Consider the following 20,782-nt stretch of genomic DNA (forward strand, 5'->3'; position numbering starts at 1 on the left):
GTATGATTTTTGTCTTCCAGCAGTTCACGTAAACCCATTTATTTTTTATGCACACTGTATGAATCGTGCAGTCTCTACAGATTTTCTATTTCAGTGCATTCCTCTGACGACACTTGCATTTGATGTCTTTCTGTATTTCTTTTATTTTGTATTTTTCAGGTTTCTTCTTTCCTACATAAGCACTGAAACCTCCTTTCGATGTGTTTTTCTGTCAGGCTTCAGATGTTTCTTACAAAGTTCTATAATTTCCTCTAATTTACTTTTATTATCGCCGTTGTATGTTACTGATTGAAATCCATGCGGTAGATATGAAGCTATAAGATTAATTGCGTTTTGGGAAAAGCCAATAACATTTTTATTAAAAATTTGGTGATTAGAATTAGTAGTGTCAACTTGCCTTCATCTGCAGTCCTAAATATATGATCGCTTATATGTAGTATGGCTGTTGCCTTTTTCCACTGATCCTCGAAAACGAAATATTTTAAGCACTGAGTGATGCGATGCAAAATACATTAATTGAATGTTTAAATATTAATACCATCGCATTGCGAGGTTGTTGTTTATTGAACACTTCAAAATAATCGATCGTATGTCGAGATAGATCCCAAATCTTCACAAAGACGTCACCACTTTGGGGAATGTTCCACGTAAAATAACAATCACTTTGAAACGGTTTTAGGCAGATTCCATCCAATGGAAGACACTGTCGAAGCCACGTAGGTCTAAAAAACACTGGTATGCAATGAAATTTTCCTTAGAAAATTATTTCATAAGTATCAAATATGCTATGAATATGTTCCCGTTGGAGTTCTTGTTTTTGTGTTCTTGGGCCGTTCCGTATATGTTAAAATCAAGACTTTTTTCTAGGGTATATATTATGGCCCGTTACGTAAAACGAAAGAAGAAAGTTTCTAATTCATAATAAATTTATTTAACGTTTCGACCGGTGTATTCGGTCTTTTTCAAAAATATCTAAAAAATTGACAGGGTTTTTGTACAAGACAACGAGAACGAGAACAATAAAACTTACCCTAATTTTGAAATCGATGTAGAAATAAAAACATGACAAAAACAATTTTAAATCGTGCCGTCGTGTGTTGTATCTAAATGTTTTATTCCCTGTGAAAAAATATAAGAATCTATTTAATCATATGCTAAATCATCAATTGATTCACATAACTATTGAGCCAGATTACCCAGATTGCTTGTGCACGGCTTATTTGAAACAAAGCCGTGTTGCTCAACATTAATATGATATGAGCCGATTATTTTAACTTAACTTTGGCAATCTACCACAACTGAGAAAACGTACACGATTTGGTTGGGATGTAGTTGGTTTACCTTACAGTTTTTTTCTCAGACGGAACATAGATTGAACTGAAATATCTACTATGGTTTGGGAATCCTTAAAAGTTTTACCGCCTTAAGACATCAAGCCTGGCATTGAACTCTTCTTCTTTAGATGTCAATCCATTCACTGGAACCGACCACATGTTAGAATCTGCCTTTGTCTGATGTTTCTCTCCCATGAGAGCTGCTTTCTACCCATTCTCCTCTTGCCTTCTATCTTTAATTCGAGTATGAGCTAAAGGATGTTATATTATTCATTTCGAATTATGCGCCCGAAGTAGAGAGAAGAGAGAAGTTGAGTCATTTATATGTCTACTATTCTATTTATTCTGCTAGTTTTCATCGTCCACGCTCTGCAGCTCAGTACGTTTCTAAACTTTATGAATGTCGCACGCGCTTTCTCTATTCTTGTTCTAATTTCTCTTTCAGGGTTCCAGTCAAGCTACTGATATTTTTCGATCCGTTCTATGAGATAATAATATTTTACTGAGTCTTCTATGTTGTACTCGGCCCAATGGCTTTTCGTAATCAATGAAGCACAACAACACATCTAGACAGTTCTATGTTAATACTTGTATGCTGAACAGTGCTTCTCTAGTGCCCATTGCAGCTTTAAACCCGAACTCATTTTTTATACACATGACCAAAATTTTGAGGGATGCTTTCTGTTTGAGGTTTGATTTGACGCCTTAATGTTTTAAATCTAGATAGTCACAAAGGGTTACCTTTACTTTTGTAAGTACAAAAATGATTCTGTTTCTCAAAGATTTGCACAATAATCTTTCTATTATACCAGACATGATTGAAATAAGTTATCATAAGTCATAAACACACGACAATATGCGTTTATAAAGTCTGTAGACTGATTAGACTGTCTTTTGTCTACGCTAATCAACAGTGCATGCATGTTGCATACACTATACATTTCACCAAAAACATCCGGTTGCTCTTAAACCCGTGACTAAAGTACCTGAAAAGACCGCGGATTACGAAGTGACCTTTTCGCATAATTGGGTATCTTGAAGTGGAGAGTTAAACATTTTTTTTTTAATAATAGTTTTCAATCTAAAAGCAGAGAAGCATAGATGGTAGAACTCTAGAAGAATCTTTTAAACCCGAGTTTATTAGGCACGAGCGGATGGATTGCTTAATATACGAGTGACCAAATGTGTCGAACTCTTTTTCTACGAATCATTAGTTGCAACTAACCAAAACAACACGAATACATTCACTGACATAACCGTCGGAATTCACAAACGTCAAAATTCAAGCCGTGCGGTAAAACTAAACTGACGTGGCAAAATGACACTTTCAGTGAGCTTGATTGGTGTATAATTGCGTATTTTAGAGAAGGGAGTAGAAAATAATATATTATGCAACAAGTGCGGTAAACGGCATTTGACTCACGAGTCTATTTGACACGAGCGGTGCGCAGCTTCGCGGAGTTTCGGAATTTAAATTCAGGTAAAATTGTATTCCGTAATAGAAAATAATTTTATACCTACCTGTGTTTCATATTCTTATTTCGTCTTTAATGCAGCGTGTGTTGAATCGTGTGCGAATTATGCAAAATATGTGCGTATCATTAAGTCACTTTTATCATATCTATGAACAGACTTTACAAGCACTAACGTCATGACCAATGAAAACGCGTTTAGCAAATTTGAACAGCGTATTATTAATGCTGGTTTTGCCTGTTTCTGTGGGCAACGGGTCCATTTTTTAAATAATCCATGATCATTTTCCAAACTCTCCATTTCGCTCGCCATTTATATTTATCAGATAATCCATATATCGGGAAATCATATACAAGTCAGAAATTTTTGCAAAAATCACCACATGGTATTTTCGTCGAGTTGAGTTTGAAACGTAAATAATTATTGTTACGTGACCCACTCGAGAATACACTTCAGTTTTTATTTTATTCGCCTTTACGATAAAACTTTATATAAATGAACATATTTATTCTAGAACCAAGTTGTTTACGTTGGTTCACTATTAATTGAACATGATGAAATATCTATTGACATTGTTGTTCGCCTTGGCCGTAAAGGGGTACGTAGGTATCAAACTTTGGGTAATTTTGAATACGATTTCGCGCTACGCCACTGTAAAAACGTTCATTAAACTTTGGCAATGGTTCGTTTAGGTGCGTCGGCCAAAACGCCAACATATCCAACAGATATTTTCCGGAATCTTTCCTGTTTGGTGCCGCCACTGCTGCCTATCAAATCGAAGGCGGCTGGAACGAAGATGGGAAAGGCGAGAGCATGTGGGACCGATTCGTCCACGATAACCCCAGTAAGTAAAGTGAACAGAGGATCCCTTACGTCAGAGAAAATGACGTTTAAAATGGTTGATTATTTTTTCATTTACAAAGGTCCTTTTGTAAACGTTAATTCTCACCAATGTTTTATCTCTAAATTTATGAGTATTATAGAAAAGGTTGTTTTTTTTTTGTATTATTTCAATTGCGACACAATTACAAACAGAGTGGTCAAATAAAGTTATATTTTTTTAAACGGGGCACATTACATTTTTAAATGTCGCTTTGAAAGACCAATCTAAGGATATACATGAATATCTATACCGAAAGGAAATCCCTTGTAAATTTCTAGGTGACGAAATATTCGCTCCCTTGTACATTTTATAGCAAAGTTGTAATACAACTTTTCGATCGACTCATGTACCGAGCCAATCTTGAGTTATTGAATTAAATATGATGGCCGAATTGCAAAAGTTCAATTCGTATTGGTATTGGTATTAAACGGGGGCGCCCTCGCGGACGTCCAAGCACTTAGGCCACCAGATGGGCCCGTTGTGCCCCCAGGCCGCTCTAGAGGGCGTCCAGAATGCCGCCCCTCCTATAGAAGGTCAGCAACCCCTTTAGCCCATTACCGTGCACTGAGTCCGGATCGATCAGGACCGTTCCGAAGACTCCCAATCTTGCCCATGTCAAGGCAGGGCACTCGGTGAGCAGATGATACGGGGTCTCCTCCCCTTCCATGCACCACCTACACTCCGGGTCATCTCCAATGCCTAGCAAGCAAAGATGCCTCCTAAGCCTGCAATGTCCTGTGTAGGCCCCTGTTAGTGCCCTACGCTCCCTTCTGGTCAGTCCAAGCAGCTCCCTGGTCCAAGGGAGAGCGGGCCCATCCATCATAAGCCTCATTTCCGGAGCAACTCTCCAACACCCCGCGGCCCGGTCTCTCGCCCGGGCTTCGAGAGCTCCCCGCCTCACACACGGGGCGATCCCCAAGCGGGGCTCTGGCCCTATATGCGAGGAGCCCTCTCTGGCTAAGGCATCCGCTGCCTCATTGCCCCAGATACCGGTGTGACCCGGGACCCAGACCAACGTGACTTTCCGCTCCTCAGCCACCCTCCTCAGTACCCCTTTGCACTCCTTTATCAACAAGGAGCGCGTACGCACTGACTTCAGCGCCATAAGTGCAGCCCTACTATCCGAGCAGAAGAAGACTCTCCTGCTTCCGTGGTTGAGCCGAAGCACCTCTCTGGCCGCCCGACCGTGTACCAGACAAGTCCATCCCAGGAGCCGACTCCGCCCTCTCTCCACTCTTCCCTTGATGGGAAGAGAAAGGTCAATTTGTCAAAGAAAGTCATCTCGGGGATTATGACGTCACTCGGCATGCCCATGACCCCGCGATCCCCGCGACAGCCCTCTAAAATGTCATACGGACCCCGATTAAAGGTTTATAATGAATATAATGACATACTCGTTTCTTAAGACATCCTTGTCCCTTTTATCATTCTAGGAATGGAGTTCATTTAAAACACGGTTTAAGCAACAAGGAAGCCTCAAGGAACGACTATAAATTCGACCCGTAGGTCTTCTATTAAAAATAATTAATAATTATAATAAAAATAGCACTACAAAACATTGCTAAAAAGGAACATTATTTAAAATAAACATTATGTTTTAAGTAAATGTTCAAACAACCATCCATCAACAGTTAAACAATATCCAAAGTGATCATAAAATACACTTCCAACATTTCCAACAAATTTAACATTTTTATAGATAATACTTTTCAATATGTCAACAACAACTGACGCATTAACAGTCAAATTTATAGCTACATAAGGCTAGTAGTCCAAACGGTCAAATTTTTACGAAAACTTTCTCCTATTTCGAAATCATTTGAGGGGGTTCGTAACCGTCTACCAGAACAGTTAATAAAAATAGCAACACGCTATTGAATTTATCAGAAAATAATTAATTTCTCCAAAACCGCTAGAGATAGGTATGGAGAGGTGCTATACAAAATAACCCTCAATTGATGGAAGAACGCAAAATCAAATAATGTACAGGGTGTCCCATTGCTACTTTTGCCAAGACACGGTCTATAAATTAAATTAAAATAAAAAAAATTAAAAAATGTATTTACGCATTTAGTATTTACATTATCATTACAACATAGTAGAGCCTAATAAAAATAGTAACATCAACGCTTACAGTTGCTAGAGTACCAAGTTTTGATTAAAAACAGTCTTCTTTACTTTGCAATTAAAACTACTGAGAGACTCAGAAAATAAATCAATATCCTCGTTATTTGTGAGTAAAATATTTGTAAAAAGCCTTATTTCTTTCATTAACGGGAACAATATGACATTTCTTTTTATTTTTTAACTAATGTACAGCCAATTATTATCATTGCGTAGGCAGAGTGGCTGACCGACAAAGTGGAGATGTAGCTTGCGATAGTTACCACAAATGGAGGGAGGACATCCAACTTCTTAAGGAACTCGGAGTGAAACTGTACAGGTACCGTTAACTTAAAAGAATTTCAATTGCAAATATCCTAACCTAAGAAATCTTTGCTATATATACCGGTTGTCCCAAACATAAACTATACCCCTGTATTACGTTGAATGGAAGGTAGATATGCATATACAGTGTTATTTGTGTATTACATTAGATGAAGAAATTATTGTAGAATATAAAACATCAACTTAATGTGTCTGCTAGGCAATCCAAACAATTATTATTATTACAAGAAAATCCCGATATTGGTGAACGGTAATATTAAAACATTTTATAATAGTTGGTGTTGCTTACCTTATTAAATGTTTTGTTTAAGGTATCAGTAAAATTAGTAGATGGTTTAAAGTTTAGTGTTCAATCAATAGAGTTCCACTAGTCACCAATATGATTGTTATATCGTATTTTTTACTTTTTATAAATGAGGGAGAACTATGTTTGGAAACGGACCGTATTTATCATTATCAAGTGCAGTGTGATTTTGTTGTATATAAAATTCAAGAATTGCTCTTCAGTACCAAACTCTTGACCAATGAAATGTAGGGCAAAAAACATGTGGAACAAGTTGGTAAATTTAGAAACTGTCCCCAATGAATTGCATTGCAACCAATCTTTTGATTCAAAACAAATTCTAAAAATAAATTTTACCAAAATGATGACAAAAACGGACATTGTGATATTAATTTAATTTTTAAAAAAAATTGCGGTTTACAGCACACAAATTTCAAAATGACATGCCAAATCTTTAAAGTGTTGATTCAGTCTTTATAACTATATTCGCAAAACAATTTTTGGAGTAAACTCATTTTTGAGTAGATTTTCCAGTAGGTTGATCCTTATCTTTTGTAGGCATTTTTAACCTTTTTCATATTTTATGTCCCTAAAAGTAATATAGTATTACTACACTAACCAAAAACTTACCAAGAGCTAAGAAAAGAAGAAAGAAAAGCTTTTATAATTTGTATGTCAAAGTTCTCATAAATGAAGACATTAATGAGATGAATTCGATCAGATATCGTTAGAGTTTTATTACGTTTTACGTATATTAATAGTATAATTTAGAAAAAAATATATACTTCTTATGGATTTTTTGTTACGTTGTTACAAATTACAATACAGATTTAGATTTTGCAAAAGTGAGCCTACCTACTCGAACAAGTTGTATTTTGCAATTTTTTTTTTATTTTAGATTTTCAATAGCGTGGACTAGGATCATGCCCGACGGTACACCAGCTGTTATAAATCAGGCTGGAATTGACTATTATAAAAATTTTATTCAGGTAAGCGTGGCTCATGGTCTTAATCGTAAGGGGTCTGTTGACTAAACGAGAGGTATTTGAAACTGGAGGGTCTTAAATTCAGATGTATTATCAGACTCACCAGAGATTTTATTATAGTATATAGAAACTTTAATTTTAAGCAAGCGCTTTTACAGATGTAATAGATGATATTTGTCGTGTAAATTAGGAAAAACTTTTTAAATAACAATACAAAAGGTAAAATTTAATGAATCAACCTCTAGCCCTTCGGCTGTAACAAGGGAGTGCAGAAGGCAGTATTTTAGGGGCCCATTTCCATCATTACAGTTTTGTGATTATCATCTTTATGCCTATGACGCTCACTTTCTATTTAATAATTTTTTTGGACATAAATAAGTTTTAGATTACAAAAGCCAATCCTGTTTTTTTTTGCAATTTCCAGTAGAGTCGTTGAAATATTCCTTAATATGTTTAAAGCATAAATTCTTGAACTAACTTTTTCTGTAATTTCGGCGGATTAGTCTCAAGTAGTGGCAATCCGAGATACTGGCCAGGGTTCTTAAATCAGTGCTAGTGTGCTATTTGCCGAGACGGATATAGCGAGAAGAGTACAGACCCGAGAATAGAACCCTGAGGAACAACGCAAGATATAGTTTTCGAAGGTTAAGTGGGACTATTGAAGAAAACGAAGATAAACCAAAACAGCAAATAAAGATTAGCTAATACATAGTTAATTCGTCGCGTTCTGTAGCAAAAATCACTTTTAACAAAGCAATTGAAAAACTGTGGTCCACCCGAAACCGTGATCGCAGGCAATACCCCAGTACCATTTAGATGTGTAGATCTTTCAGTTCCCTTTGTGAATTGGATTTTGGTACTGAAGCTCTTCCAACATCCAGGAAAATTGGAAGCTTAAATGCTCAGAATCCGGATCAGATTTGTCGATAATAATTTTAACATTTTGTAAGTGCTCTCTACTCTTTATCATATATTCCAAGCTCTTTTAAAAACATCCAATTTTCCACAATTTTCTGTTCTCAATAAGTCTTCTTCTCCCCACCCCAGTTTTCAGGAATACCCTCAATCCTGATTTTTTCGAATTCTTTTTCATGTAGTTATAGCTTTCTCTTCCAATTTCATTATATATTGCAAGTTAGGAGAGATCCAAGCTGCTCTTCTTTTAGCAACTGTAATTAAGTAAAGTGCTGGAGGTAGCATGACGACCGAATATTTCTCTCACTAGAGTATTGAAAAGTTTCGTTTTATCGTTATGTTATTGGATAAAACAAGTAAGGACTATGCGATAATCGGATATAAGTACATCATCAACTTTCTCAAACTTCAATTAATTACTCCCAAATTCCATATATTTGCGTATAAAATAGCAGCTTACTGGTTGATAACGTACGGAATTATTTTGACTATTTGTTTATGTATTTTATGCCGATTAGTATTGAATTAATTGCTTGATAGTCGAAAAAGCTGACAACTGAACTGAATATTAGAACTTGTGGTTTGTAATAAACGAAAATAAAAATTAATATTGCGTAACTTTGCTATTAGCTCGAATAATAACCTGAACTCTATAAGGAATTGTACCAACTAAGCCTTCGCAAAATTCAGAGATGAACACACACAAACACACATCTTTAATCGCTATGAATAACAGTTACTTTAGGTCCTCAAAAGTTCCGATTTGGACCATTTTTAGAGATTCTTTTAACAATGGTTTTTCTCTGGCCTACTCTTACAAGTCGAAAAATAGAGAAATTATACCGGATACCTTATAAAATCTTATAAAAACCGCTCCCTGCGACAGCATTCTCTGAAAACCTAGGTCTCAGTTTCTCTAATCACGTGCCTTGAGAAACAGCCTTTGTACGGCCCAACCCTTTACTTATTATGTTAAATACAGCAGTTGTTGGTAGAGTTAATGCATGCATTGTTTTCCCTTTATGGCATTACTATGGTATCGGTATAGTTCTAACGAAATTTGTGATTCAATATCTGAAGGGTATTTTCAAAGAGATTTAGTTGATAACGTATGTTGTATATCTGTATACCTGTATAAAACTGAGGCAGTTTTCCTCCGCATGCATAAATGCTTTTATAATACCTGTTCAAAAAAATAACAACCCCACTGAGCCCCAATATTTTGGTCATATTGGTACACTGCCGACTCGTTTAAACATCTTTGAGAAGATCCTATATCAGCAGCTTAGGTCACACTTTTTTTGCATAGGTACGGTGTAGAATGTTTACCAGAATGGTAGAATGGTATTGCATTAGACTGAGGAAGTTTCTTTGAAAAATTTTTAGTTATCAGTATTTTTCGATGATCATAAAGATCTTTTCGATAAATTGATGACCTTCAAACAAAAATCTAACAGGTCTAAGGGGTGTGAAAGTGTCTTCGCTCCAATTTAATAAAGCAATTTTCAATCTCAGGAACTACGTGCTAACGACATTGAACCGCTAGTCACGCTCTACCACTGGGACCTGCCCCAACATCTATTGGAATTGGGAGGGTGGCTGAATGTACAGACTGCGGATTATTTCGCCGAATACGCGCGCGTTGTTTTCGAGAATTTGGGACCCTACGTGAAACTATGGGCTACAGTCAACGAACCGAAAACGACATGCATGAATGGACACGGATGGGGAACTCACGCGCCTGGTTTGAAGTTGATAGGAGACGGAGTGTACCAGTGTGCTTACGTACAACTTTTGGCTCACGCCAAGGCCTGGCGGGTGTACGATGAGGAATTCAGAGCTTCTCAGGGAGGTATGATTTCTCCATTTCAGTTTTCACGCTCGTTAGTTAGACTTAATGGTATAATTCTTGAAGTCATTAAAAAAAAAACTTCTTAAGAATATACGGCGCTGTTTGCAAAGGTAATTATGATGAAAAAAAAGGGCACATCAGGTAACAAAGCAAAGAATGTAGGCCGACATGTAATTAATAGTGTCTCTTACCTTCTCAGAATTCCTTACCCTAACCTGGTGGTCCTAATGTTTTTCTCGTAGTAAGCGATTATGTTAATGCCTTTATCGGTACGTATAAAAGAACACCACTGTTTGATTCAGGGAGGAAAATATTACTTCTCTTAGATAACTGCCCTGCACATATCCATATTGCAAATCTAGTCGATACAGGAAAAATATTTTAATGGAAATGATCGAGTCCGAAGACAAATTTTCCATTAATATGCTAGATAGTAAAGCTTGGAAGGAGGTGACAGCAGAAACAATTCAACACTCCTATCGTCATGCTGCCATGCAGGACTTATTACCGAAACAGAATGCAAACAGGACTTGGAAGACGATCAGCCACTAAGCGAGTTGATAAAGCAGCTTCAAACAACAATTACATTTACAAGTGAGGGGTCGGAAGATTTTATGTAGATAGATCAGGATTTGCCCACAACAGCAGACTTGACAGACAAGCAAGAAAGGGTGAGGAAGAGCACCAAGAGGAAGAAGAAGATGAAGAAGTCGATCTGACAAAACCACCAATCATTCAACAAGCCCTATATTCGGTTAAGCTGCTAGACATTTTTTTATGTATCATGGGGAAGATGCCCCTCTCAAAAAAAATGGTGAAAATATACGCCCAAGTACGAGATGCGCATTGGGCATATTAAAAAATTTCAAAAGAAAATGACCGAAGATGTTAAAATATGTATATAAAATATTTAAATATTACAAACACATGTGCGTATTGTTATTTTTCGGGTGCCTATAACTCTTTTATAACGAAAATTCCTTGTAACGAAAAAAAATTGTCCCTTCAATTTGGCTACATATAGAGTATCGACTGTACGTAGATAAGAAACCATGGTTGAGATTCAAAACTCGTAAAAAAAGATGATTGCCATTATTTAGTTTTTTTTTTAGGAAAAATTAGCTTAGTATTGGATTGTACGTGGGCCGAACCTGCCTCAGACAGTGCTCTCGATGCGGAAGCGGCGGAAAGGGATCTTCAGTTTAACGTGAGTTGCTTAAATATACGTTTCCCAAAAGCAGTTGAATATCTCATTTCCTACACAAGGGCTTATAAAGTGTTCACCCTTACACCCTTAAATTTATAAAATGTTATATCAGAATTATACGGAAACTAAATTATAAAAAGTTATACTACAAATTAAATCAGAACAAAAAATGTTCAGATTTTCACAGTTTTTAATTAATTTTGTTTTCGGTGTTTATAATGGGATAGATAGTATTCAGAGTTATTTGAAATTACTTTTTAGTTGTAATCTTATCCATCAAAGAGGGATCGTAGCCATTGTTAAAAGCTATTTGTTTTATAATATTTAATAATAATAATAATAATAACACATTTATTGTTATAACCATCAAAGTTACATAGAAATAATTACATAGCCAAAGTTAAATAAGTGAAATAATGGTCAACAATAGGCCTTGTTAGGGCAGCCATCTAGAAGTTCTAGATACTGTTCAGGCCTCAATTTAACAGCGGAAATATAATAATAAAAAATTTCATAGAATTTATTTGAAAGCGCCAAGCGTAGATACACATAATTCTAAAGAAAAGAAAAGAGAAGAGATGGAGGGGGAAGGAAAGGAAAGGAAAGGGGCACATGTTTTGTAGAAGAGCTTAATATTAGCGCGTACGTAACAACTGCTTTTTTAAATTATTCCTAAACGTTGAATTGGACTGATTAACATTAAAATTAGTAATAGAGTTAATGCAAATGGCTATATTATAGGAATATGATCTTTTAAATAATTCTTTGCGGTGACGGGGTATAACTAGTCGGTGTCTTCCACGCAGATTCAAATTGTGTATTGATATGTTAAGAGTAATTTTTCTGTTTTAAGAATGTTGAAATAAAGAGAACTCAACCCGACGCAGCCAGGTACGAGGAGATATGATCTCTCCTCCTTACCCCATAAATTAGCCTTAGACAGGAGTTTGAACCTTCTGGACACGGTAAAAACATAAAAGGCAGACATTTTGTGTGTGTAAGGGTGATTTGAGTTAGTATGTATTATTGTGTCCGTGTGTGAGGGTTTATGGTAAATGGAAAAATCTAACTTGTTCTGTAGTTTACTTATAGTTAAGTGTATATTTCGAAAAAAAATTCAAATGCCCAAGATAATTTTACAAAATGAAATTGGAAATGAATTGCAAAGTAGTGACGATGAATTATATATTGACGAGCGTGCAAATGATAGATGATAATATTAGTGACGAAAGTGACTCTAATAGTGGTAGTGATATTATAATTACTGAAAGACAGAGAATACGATCACACGATTCTATTTACTTCTAGGAATAAAATGGTAACAATAACAATAAAAATAGTGGAACAAATAAATAACTACGTTCGGTATAAAATAGCACAGAAGAGGTTGTCAAAACGTGACACACGTGGGTAGATACTACAGTAGAAGAATTTACCGCATTTATTGGGGTTGTCCTAAATATGGGTCCAACAGCCTTATCTAATATCCGAGAGTTATTGGTCACAACAGTTTAACGCCGAAATACCCTTTTTTAGTAGCATATTTAGAAAAGAACGATTTTTACAAAGTTTTTGGATGCTCCACTTTCATGAAAAGGATCCACATGACCAAACTCTTAGGACTCCAACTCAGAAAGTCAGTCACTATTTAGATTATTTGGAAAAGCAATTGGATTACGAAATGGGGGACAAGAATTGATGTATTGGCGGATGCTAACACTGGATATGTTTATTAAATCTTGCCTACGGAAGCTTGACATCGGAAGATTTAGTGAGGCGTGTGAATGCACATTTATTTTATAAAATTTCACAACGGCACCAAAACAAAAAACCAATGATATATTTAAAGTTTGTTCGCGAATTGGTTGACGAGATGACAACAAACTTTCTTCGGGGGTCCAAAATTTCTGCCAGATCATCATCTGTAGATACAGACGAGCGCTAAATGGTAAATTATATATCTCTAGATTTATTATTTTTGGAAGCCATTACTTTTTATTTAGTGTTTTTCAAGTTTTTTTTTAATAGTTATTTTTTTTCATGTTATAATCGTAACAAATTATAAAATTTAAATTTTATTGCTAATCTTAACATTGTGGCTTCATCTGTGGAGAACCAAAGGGTTCAAAATATTCATCTTAACTGTGAAATCCAGTTGCTTGACTACCCCGTGCTGCAAGATTAGATTTGTTACCCCAGTTGAAGAACTGGTTCAACACCACTGGAATCTAAATATGGACATTAGGCCTGTAGTTTGATATAAATGCAGTTGAAAATGGGCACTGTAAATGAACAATGCCAAAAATCTCCTTCGAATGTCAGTTTGCAATGATCGCCAAGCATTCTGTTGGCTTCTTGTGAGTATAACAGAAACTGGTTTGCATTCTACTCTGTGCCTGCCTACGTACTGTTTGAGGGGGGCGGAGCTAAAAGATAGACCTGGATTGTTGATAGTGTTCTGCCTGTTTCCCATATTTATTCTTTGCCGCATATGCATTGGTGTCTCAAACGAAATTTTGTCATTGGTGGATCAAATATGTTGAGAGTTTTTTGGTCACGTGGTAAATCTGATTTTGATTTTTGACATGTGGTCAGTGATCTTTTAAATGTAAAGAAGGGCCACAGTGGCAAGCGGACTCATTGTCTTTTTCTTTGTCGTGTAGTGTATTGTGTGAGAGAAGAGCAGATGTTAGGTATTTTAATTTTAAAATATCTATGAATGGAATAGTTTCCAATGCAATGTTCAGGTTTTTGGATTTTGTAGGAATTTTGGCGGTTTCAAATCGAATTTCATTTCATGATTTCAGGTACTCACACAGCTGTAAAGTATTTGTTCTAACCGTCCCTTGTAGTTGTACAGAATTTCTCTTTATGGAAATACTTTTCTGAAACCATGAAATGAATTGAACTGAATACAATGTTATAATACAAATACAATACAAGGGTCTTCAATATAGAGATGTAAAAACTAGAAAAGAATCACAAACAAATAATTAATAAATGAATCAGTACAAGCAAACACACAATAGCTTGGGCATTAATGGGTTAAGTTTGTCTAAATCTCAAATTTTTGTAAAAAATCTGTGTTAGTTTATGACCGTGAGCAATTACTCTTATTACAAGATTTGCTATCAGTTAACTTGCAACAACTATATAATGAAAATTGTAGTGACAAGATCGTATATTATCGGATTTTTCTATGACCTCGTCTACGAAATAATCGTACGATTTGGTTTTTAAAACTTGAACTAGTTATTAACAGTTTGTGCAATTGTCCGACAGCAAATACACTTTTTTGGTTGGTGGCTCTCCACGTTTATGCAAGTCGTGGCCATTTATACTATATATTCTCTTATAAAATTGTCAAGAATTTTGATGGAAATCTATATTACAGCTTGGATGGTACGCGAACCCGGTTTACAGGGGTAATTGGCCTCAGGAAATGATTGACAGGATAGCAAATCGAAGTTCACTGGAAGGTTATCCATTCTCCCGGCTGCCCGAATTTACTCCGGAACAAATAGACCTTGTCAACGGAACTTTCGACTATTTCGGCCTCAACATGTAAGTATCTTCAAAATAGTTTGTTAGGGTTTGGTATGGAATCATCTGTACCTGTATTATTATTATTAGGTCCTTAAATTTAGGTAATCAACTAAAAAGCACAATCTGAAGACAAATGGTCTTAGAACACAAATTCTGTTGGTGAATAATGTATTAAAGAACTACGAAATCATCTTTTTGGACATTTAATTCCCCACCATCTGCGCGTATTCCAACTAATTTTCACCGAATAGCTATTGAAATTTATTTACAATGTCCTTTCATGCAGTGGATCCTTTTAGCGGCAGTAAAGCAAGAAATCAATGATCAACTGAGTTGTTTTGGACAAATCGGTGCTCTCGTCAAATGCTATGGAAAGTGATGATGATGAACTAACCAAGTCCAGCCATTTCGTCACACTCCACGACCAATCACACTTAGATAATGAGTGATCATCCAAAAACCACGTTCATAATGTTCTAGATTTAAAACACAAGTTCTGTTGGTGCAATGGAGGACTATCAAATCATCTTTTTGTACATTTAATTCGGTTGCATTTTCAATGAAAATTTCGAAAATTCATTTTTCCTTTCAGGACCAACACTCTGACATACGCTCTTTCGGAGACGGTTTTAATGACATGGCCCATTTGGAACCAACTATGAAACTAGCTTTCACGGCATCATCATCTTGTCCTCTTTCTTTATGGAACAGTCGCTGCTGTGTCTTCAAATTTGCTGTAAACTTTTGGATTTTGTGTTTTCTTATTTGTCCTGTCAGTGGATGCAGCATAGCAGTCATAGCACAGCATATTGAATTATTTTATCACTGAAATGGATTCTTTCCACAGCCAACCATTGTGCAAAAAAGAATTCTTCAGTCCATTGTTCTTGACACTGGCAACTTTTCATTCGATTAATTATAGCATCATCGGTTCTGCACTTTTTAGGACCACCTTAGATTCCGATGGAAATGGAACTGAACATTGATTTAGAATCGACTAGTGTAGAACAATCCGTTCTTCTACCCTTCGGGAAACAAATGAACGGTACGCGGATAAAGTCGATCCTAAAGTTCTCATGTTGTTTTTTTTTAATAGGTATACCGCTAGCCTAGTTCAGTGGCAGGACGACAGCCCTATATCGATCCCCGACTACAGTTTGGATAAGAATACGAACAACTACGTCTCCCCAGATTGGCCAAAGTCGGTATCCGATTGGCTGACCTCTTATCCGTCAGGCATGAGGAAACTTTTGAATTGGGTAAACAACAAGTACCACCCGTCGGAAATATTTGTGACAGAGAATGGTTGGTCAGATAACGGACAACTGGACGATCAAGGTCGATTGACTTATTTGCAGGTTAGTAAACCTTTTTGTTGTTAGAAGTAATATCGTATCTTATACTTATTTAATTCTAAATTCATTGCAATTTATTTGGCGCTTCACACTTTGAATCAAGTAACATCGTATTTCTAATACATCACACCAATAAGCAAATACAGGATGATCAAAAACTGACATTAAACATCGTTAAATGCCTTTTTTTTTCAATTTTTATAATTTTTTCGGATTTAGTTTTTCACAAAAGGGTAACTTTGTATAGTATCAAATATTTGAAAAAGTTGTTGACTTTCAAACACATATGTTCCGTGTTGAGAGTTGAATGGTTGGATAGAGGAACAGTTGAGACTAACCAGGCTATCATTTTTTAACTGTTTCAAGAAGTGAAAGGAATTCAATCAGTTGTCCCTGTCAAGGGTTTTAATATATAAACTAGATATTTTGCTAATGAATATGTTGGAGAACCAACGGTGCTGACAATTGGTTAATAGGATAATCCTGGTTTGCTAATCTCGAAGAAAATGCTTGATTATGTTTACGCTTTCTGTTTCGACATAGACACCAATAACAAAATACAAAGAGTCCAAAATATCTGTATGCCATTTATATATAACTTAAGAAAGTATAATAATGTATCTCATCATCCCGATAATGCACCAGCTCATTCGTTGACTGTAACCAAAATCCACGAATTGAAGTTTGAATTCATGCTGCAACCCCCTTACTCTCCAGACATAAGCCCCGGCGACTATTACCTGTTTCCAAACTTCAAAAAGTGACTTGGCGGTAAAAGATTTAAGAGCAAGGAAGAAGTTGTCGAAGCTGTAAATCAGTATTTTGAGGTGCTTCACGAATCTACGTTTAAAACTGATATAATCAAATTAGAACACCGTAATTAGATATGTATCAGTGTTGATGAAGATTGTGTTGAACATTAAAGTAAAAAAAAAAATTTATACCACCCTCGTATTTATTTAAATTTATATAAAGCTAACCTAAAATCAAAAAATTTCACGCAGTTTGTTTTATTTTCCGTGGCTAGTTCAGTTGTGGTTTGCCGAATTCAAAAAGTTAAGAATTTACGGGGTATTTCATTTAGAATACCAAAAGTTGAGGTTATTTCCGGTGAAATCGGAAACGACATTCAATTGTTTTTATGCCACAAATGTTCGCAAGGTTCAGCCCTATGTCAGCTGCTGTGCACAATACTTTCGTTGCCACCCGGTATATAATTGTAAGTGATCTAAATTTTAGTGCAAGTTAGTGAAAATGAAAATCCATTTATCAAAATAAATAAAAACTAAGAGTTCAGATTTTCAGGAAATTATATATTTTGACATGACAATTGTCTCGACAACACCGTGTCTTTATCAAAATTGATTTGAACACGAAAATAATCTCCAAATTTCAGAGCTACCTGAGTAACATGTTGGACGCCATTTTGGAGGACGGTATAAACGTAGTGGGCTACACGACGTGGAGTTTCATGGACAATTTCGAATGGCATCTGGGTTACACGTAAGTGATTCAATTTAACCGATTGCCATTTTGTATTAATCTAATATTATCCGACGCGATTTCAGTGAAAAATTCGGAATCCTCCAAGTCGATTTTAACAGCCCGAATAGAACCAGAACGTTTAAGAGTTCCGGTAAATGGTATCAGAGGCTCGCGACCACCAGATGCTTGCTGGATCAATGTGTGGATTAAAATTTGTCGAATCGTTTCAAATTCACATTAAATTCTGGCATTATTATTTGTGTTTTCATTGATTGTGTTCAAAAACAATTCCCGTTTTCGGACAATGTTACTTACTTGGATATGGTTTATATAAATTTACAAATAAACCCTTGGAGACATCGTTATATAATAATAATAATAATAATAATAATAATAATTATATTCACGTATTAATTAAAAATGAAAAGGACACGGTTCAGATGAACAAAATAAGATATTTTGAGCCTCCAGGTTGCAGCGCTAGACAGGAAACGTACGCATTAAAAAAATAAATAAATAAATACCTAGTAGGATCTGTGCAAATAGAGGATCTAAAACTTTGGAAATAGTTCACAATAGATATTTCATAAATATTAATTGATAATAATACTTCACGCAGGTGTTTAACAATTTAAGAGACTGATGCAATGCATTATATCTTTTAGCCATGTCATAGGTACAGGATCTTTCAAACATTGCAGAGATGTGACGTAGACACGTGAGCAGGCCGTTAAATCTTAAATTTAAATTGCGAACGTCCGTGCGAAAGATTGATTTAAAATATTTTTAGAACCATATAAGCATTTTAAGTGAGCAATGAATTTTTTAATGTATAACGTGACCATTAAATCTTAGCTTACTGTCGAGCATAAGAACAAGGTTTTTTGCCTCCGTTTTCAGAGGAATGAACACATCTCGATGTTCTTATTTCAACTAGTTGAGATAATCGATCGACATCCACAGACCTACCAAGTGAATGTTCTAGGGACACCCTGTTAATGATTTCTAGATCGTTATTTATGATATTGTGATTGGATGTCAATTTTAATTGCGATGTTGCCAGCTTGTTGACTGTTTTAGAAAAATGTTTGGATATGGTTTAGATAAACTTAAAAAATAAACACTTTAACAAACACCTTAAGTTGTTGTGTTAATCCGGATGTGTATTTTTCAAAATGGGGAGAAATCTTTATTCGACACCGTGGTTTTACGTTGTCAAATTATTGGCTGTTTTCGCAGAATGTTTGGATGGGGGGTAGATAAGGCTCAGACTTATATTCATGATAAGCCCTTCCGTGTTAGCTCCTTCAAACGGAACTGATCGAGTTACTCAAACTCGGAATTTTCGAACTACGAAAACGGGCAAGTAATTGACGTTTGACAAGGAAGAACCAAATTTTCTAAACACATTGGGATTACAATGGCAACCGTAGTACGATTATTTCTTCTAGCAGTGCGGGACAACTGAAACCATATATACTATACGATCAATACTTTCGGATCTAAGAAAACTTTTCGATCCCTTGGGATTCCCGTGTCGTCATCCTCTCAGCGAAATATATTATGCAACACACTTTCAATATCCGATCCCTGAATAGAGTAGAAATCAGAACTGCCTTAACTTTCAAAAGTTTTTTTTCAAGTCGTCTTAGCTTTCGTGGTAAACAGAGTAAGTCACATCCAAGATACTCTTGCCTTTACTTCTTGGAGATACATTCCGTCCGCCTTAAATCCAGCAGAAGCTGCTTCTCGAGGTCTAGAGCTCACAGAGTTATTAAACTACAGCATGTGGTGGAACGACGAACGACTCAACGAAAAAGAATCCGTTCTAGTGAATAAAATAAAACCGTCGAAGTTCACTTTTTGGATGATTTGCTCCAAAAGCACTGTGGTCTTTACAAATATTAAAAATGCACATCAAAAATATATGGCAAACCGACTCTTGACGAAGTTACAAGGGGCTCTGAACTTGCTTATCAAGCATGTTCAATGTATCGCTTTCTAGATCTCGATCTGTATCGAGGTCGCACTAGACCTCCCATTTTTCGAAAAACACCCCTGTTGCTTCCAAGTTCACACTTAATACGTTTGACATAGAAGAGCTATCAAAAAAACTCCATCTAGCTGCATAGTGTTTCAGAGAACGTCCAAAGACTTACACGCCTTCTATTATGTTTTCTGTGCCTCTCTATCGAATTTCAAAACTTATACCTTTCTCAACTACTACAAAGTACTGCAGATTTTTATAAAAGTTACTCCTTAGAATACCTCCACACCTTGCAAGAGCGCATGAAGTGGAACAATCCCGTCTTCGAAATAGCACCAAGCGACCTAGCCCTCATCAAAAGTGGCCATTAAAGTTGCAAAACGGACAACTCCGCAGATCAGTTGTAAAACTCTGCCCGCTACCTAAACATTAAAAAATAGACGTTTTCCCTTTCCAAGTACAAGAGATATTATTTCGGTTTTCATTTCTATTTTCTCCTTCGGCACTTTTTACAAAACTTCTGGATTCCCCTCGCGTCGGTTTTTGCTGAGTCGAACTTGCTGACGTTAAAATTCTTCGACTCTACGGACTCCCCAAGATCCACAAACCAGGATTACGAAACACAAACACTAAGTGATCTTTTTCCAAAATACAACTTGAAGAAAACAAAGAGAAAACAAGAAAGAACAAGAACAAGCAACAACAGAGCAAGAATGAACTGGATTTTCTTAAAAGCAATGTTAAAAGCTCTATTGAAAATTGGTTTAGTTGATGAGACAAAAAAATTCGGAATAATAATCGACAGTAATCCGCGGTTTAACCAACACCTAAACATTATATTGCGAAAATGATTTACAGCATCCGACATGAGTAAAATTTTAAACTAAGAAAAACTGTGTGAAAAATGATTATATTTACGATTTCCGTCTAGGAAGAGAGCGGTTCAGGTTCAAAGAGCGATGAAACCCAGGAAACGGGAATAATCTATTACGTGTTACACGGTAGTACGTGTACAAGAAACTATCCAT

The 20,782-nt window shown here is 36.0% G+C and overlaps 1 protein-coding gene across 1 annotated transcript; it reads left to right on the forward strand.

Moving 5' to 3' along the window:
• The first annotated feature begins 3,311 nt into the window (after window positions 1-3,311).
• LOC132707594 (myrosinase 1-like) lies at window positions 3,312-18,010 on the forward strand. The gene is made up of 10 exons (XM_060679502.1): window positions 3,312-3,405; window positions 3,500-3,651; window positions 6,031-6,133; window positions 7,320-7,410; window positions 9,838-10,174; window positions 11,287-11,381; window positions 14,776-14,945; window positions 16,024-16,285; window positions 17,679-17,785; window positions 17,851-18,010. Exons 1-10 carry the CDS (start codon window positions 3,359-3,361, stop codon window positions 17,975-17,977), a joined length of 1,491 nt encoding a protein of 496 aa, XP_060535485.1. The 5' UTR covers window positions 3,312-3,358; the 3' UTR covers window positions 17,978-18,010.
• Window positions 18,011-20,782: the final 2,772 nt, after the last annotated feature.

The sequence above is a fragment of the Cylas formicarius genome, unplaced genomic scaffold (assembly GCF_029955315.1).
Source record: "Cylas formicarius isolate icCylForm1 unplaced genomic scaffold, icCylForm1.1 PGA_scaffold_9__14_contigs__length_23061073, whole genome shotgun sequence".
Taxonomy (NCBI): domain Eukaryota; kingdom Metazoa; phylum Arthropoda; class Insecta; order Coleoptera; family Brentidae; genus Cylas; species Cylas formicarius.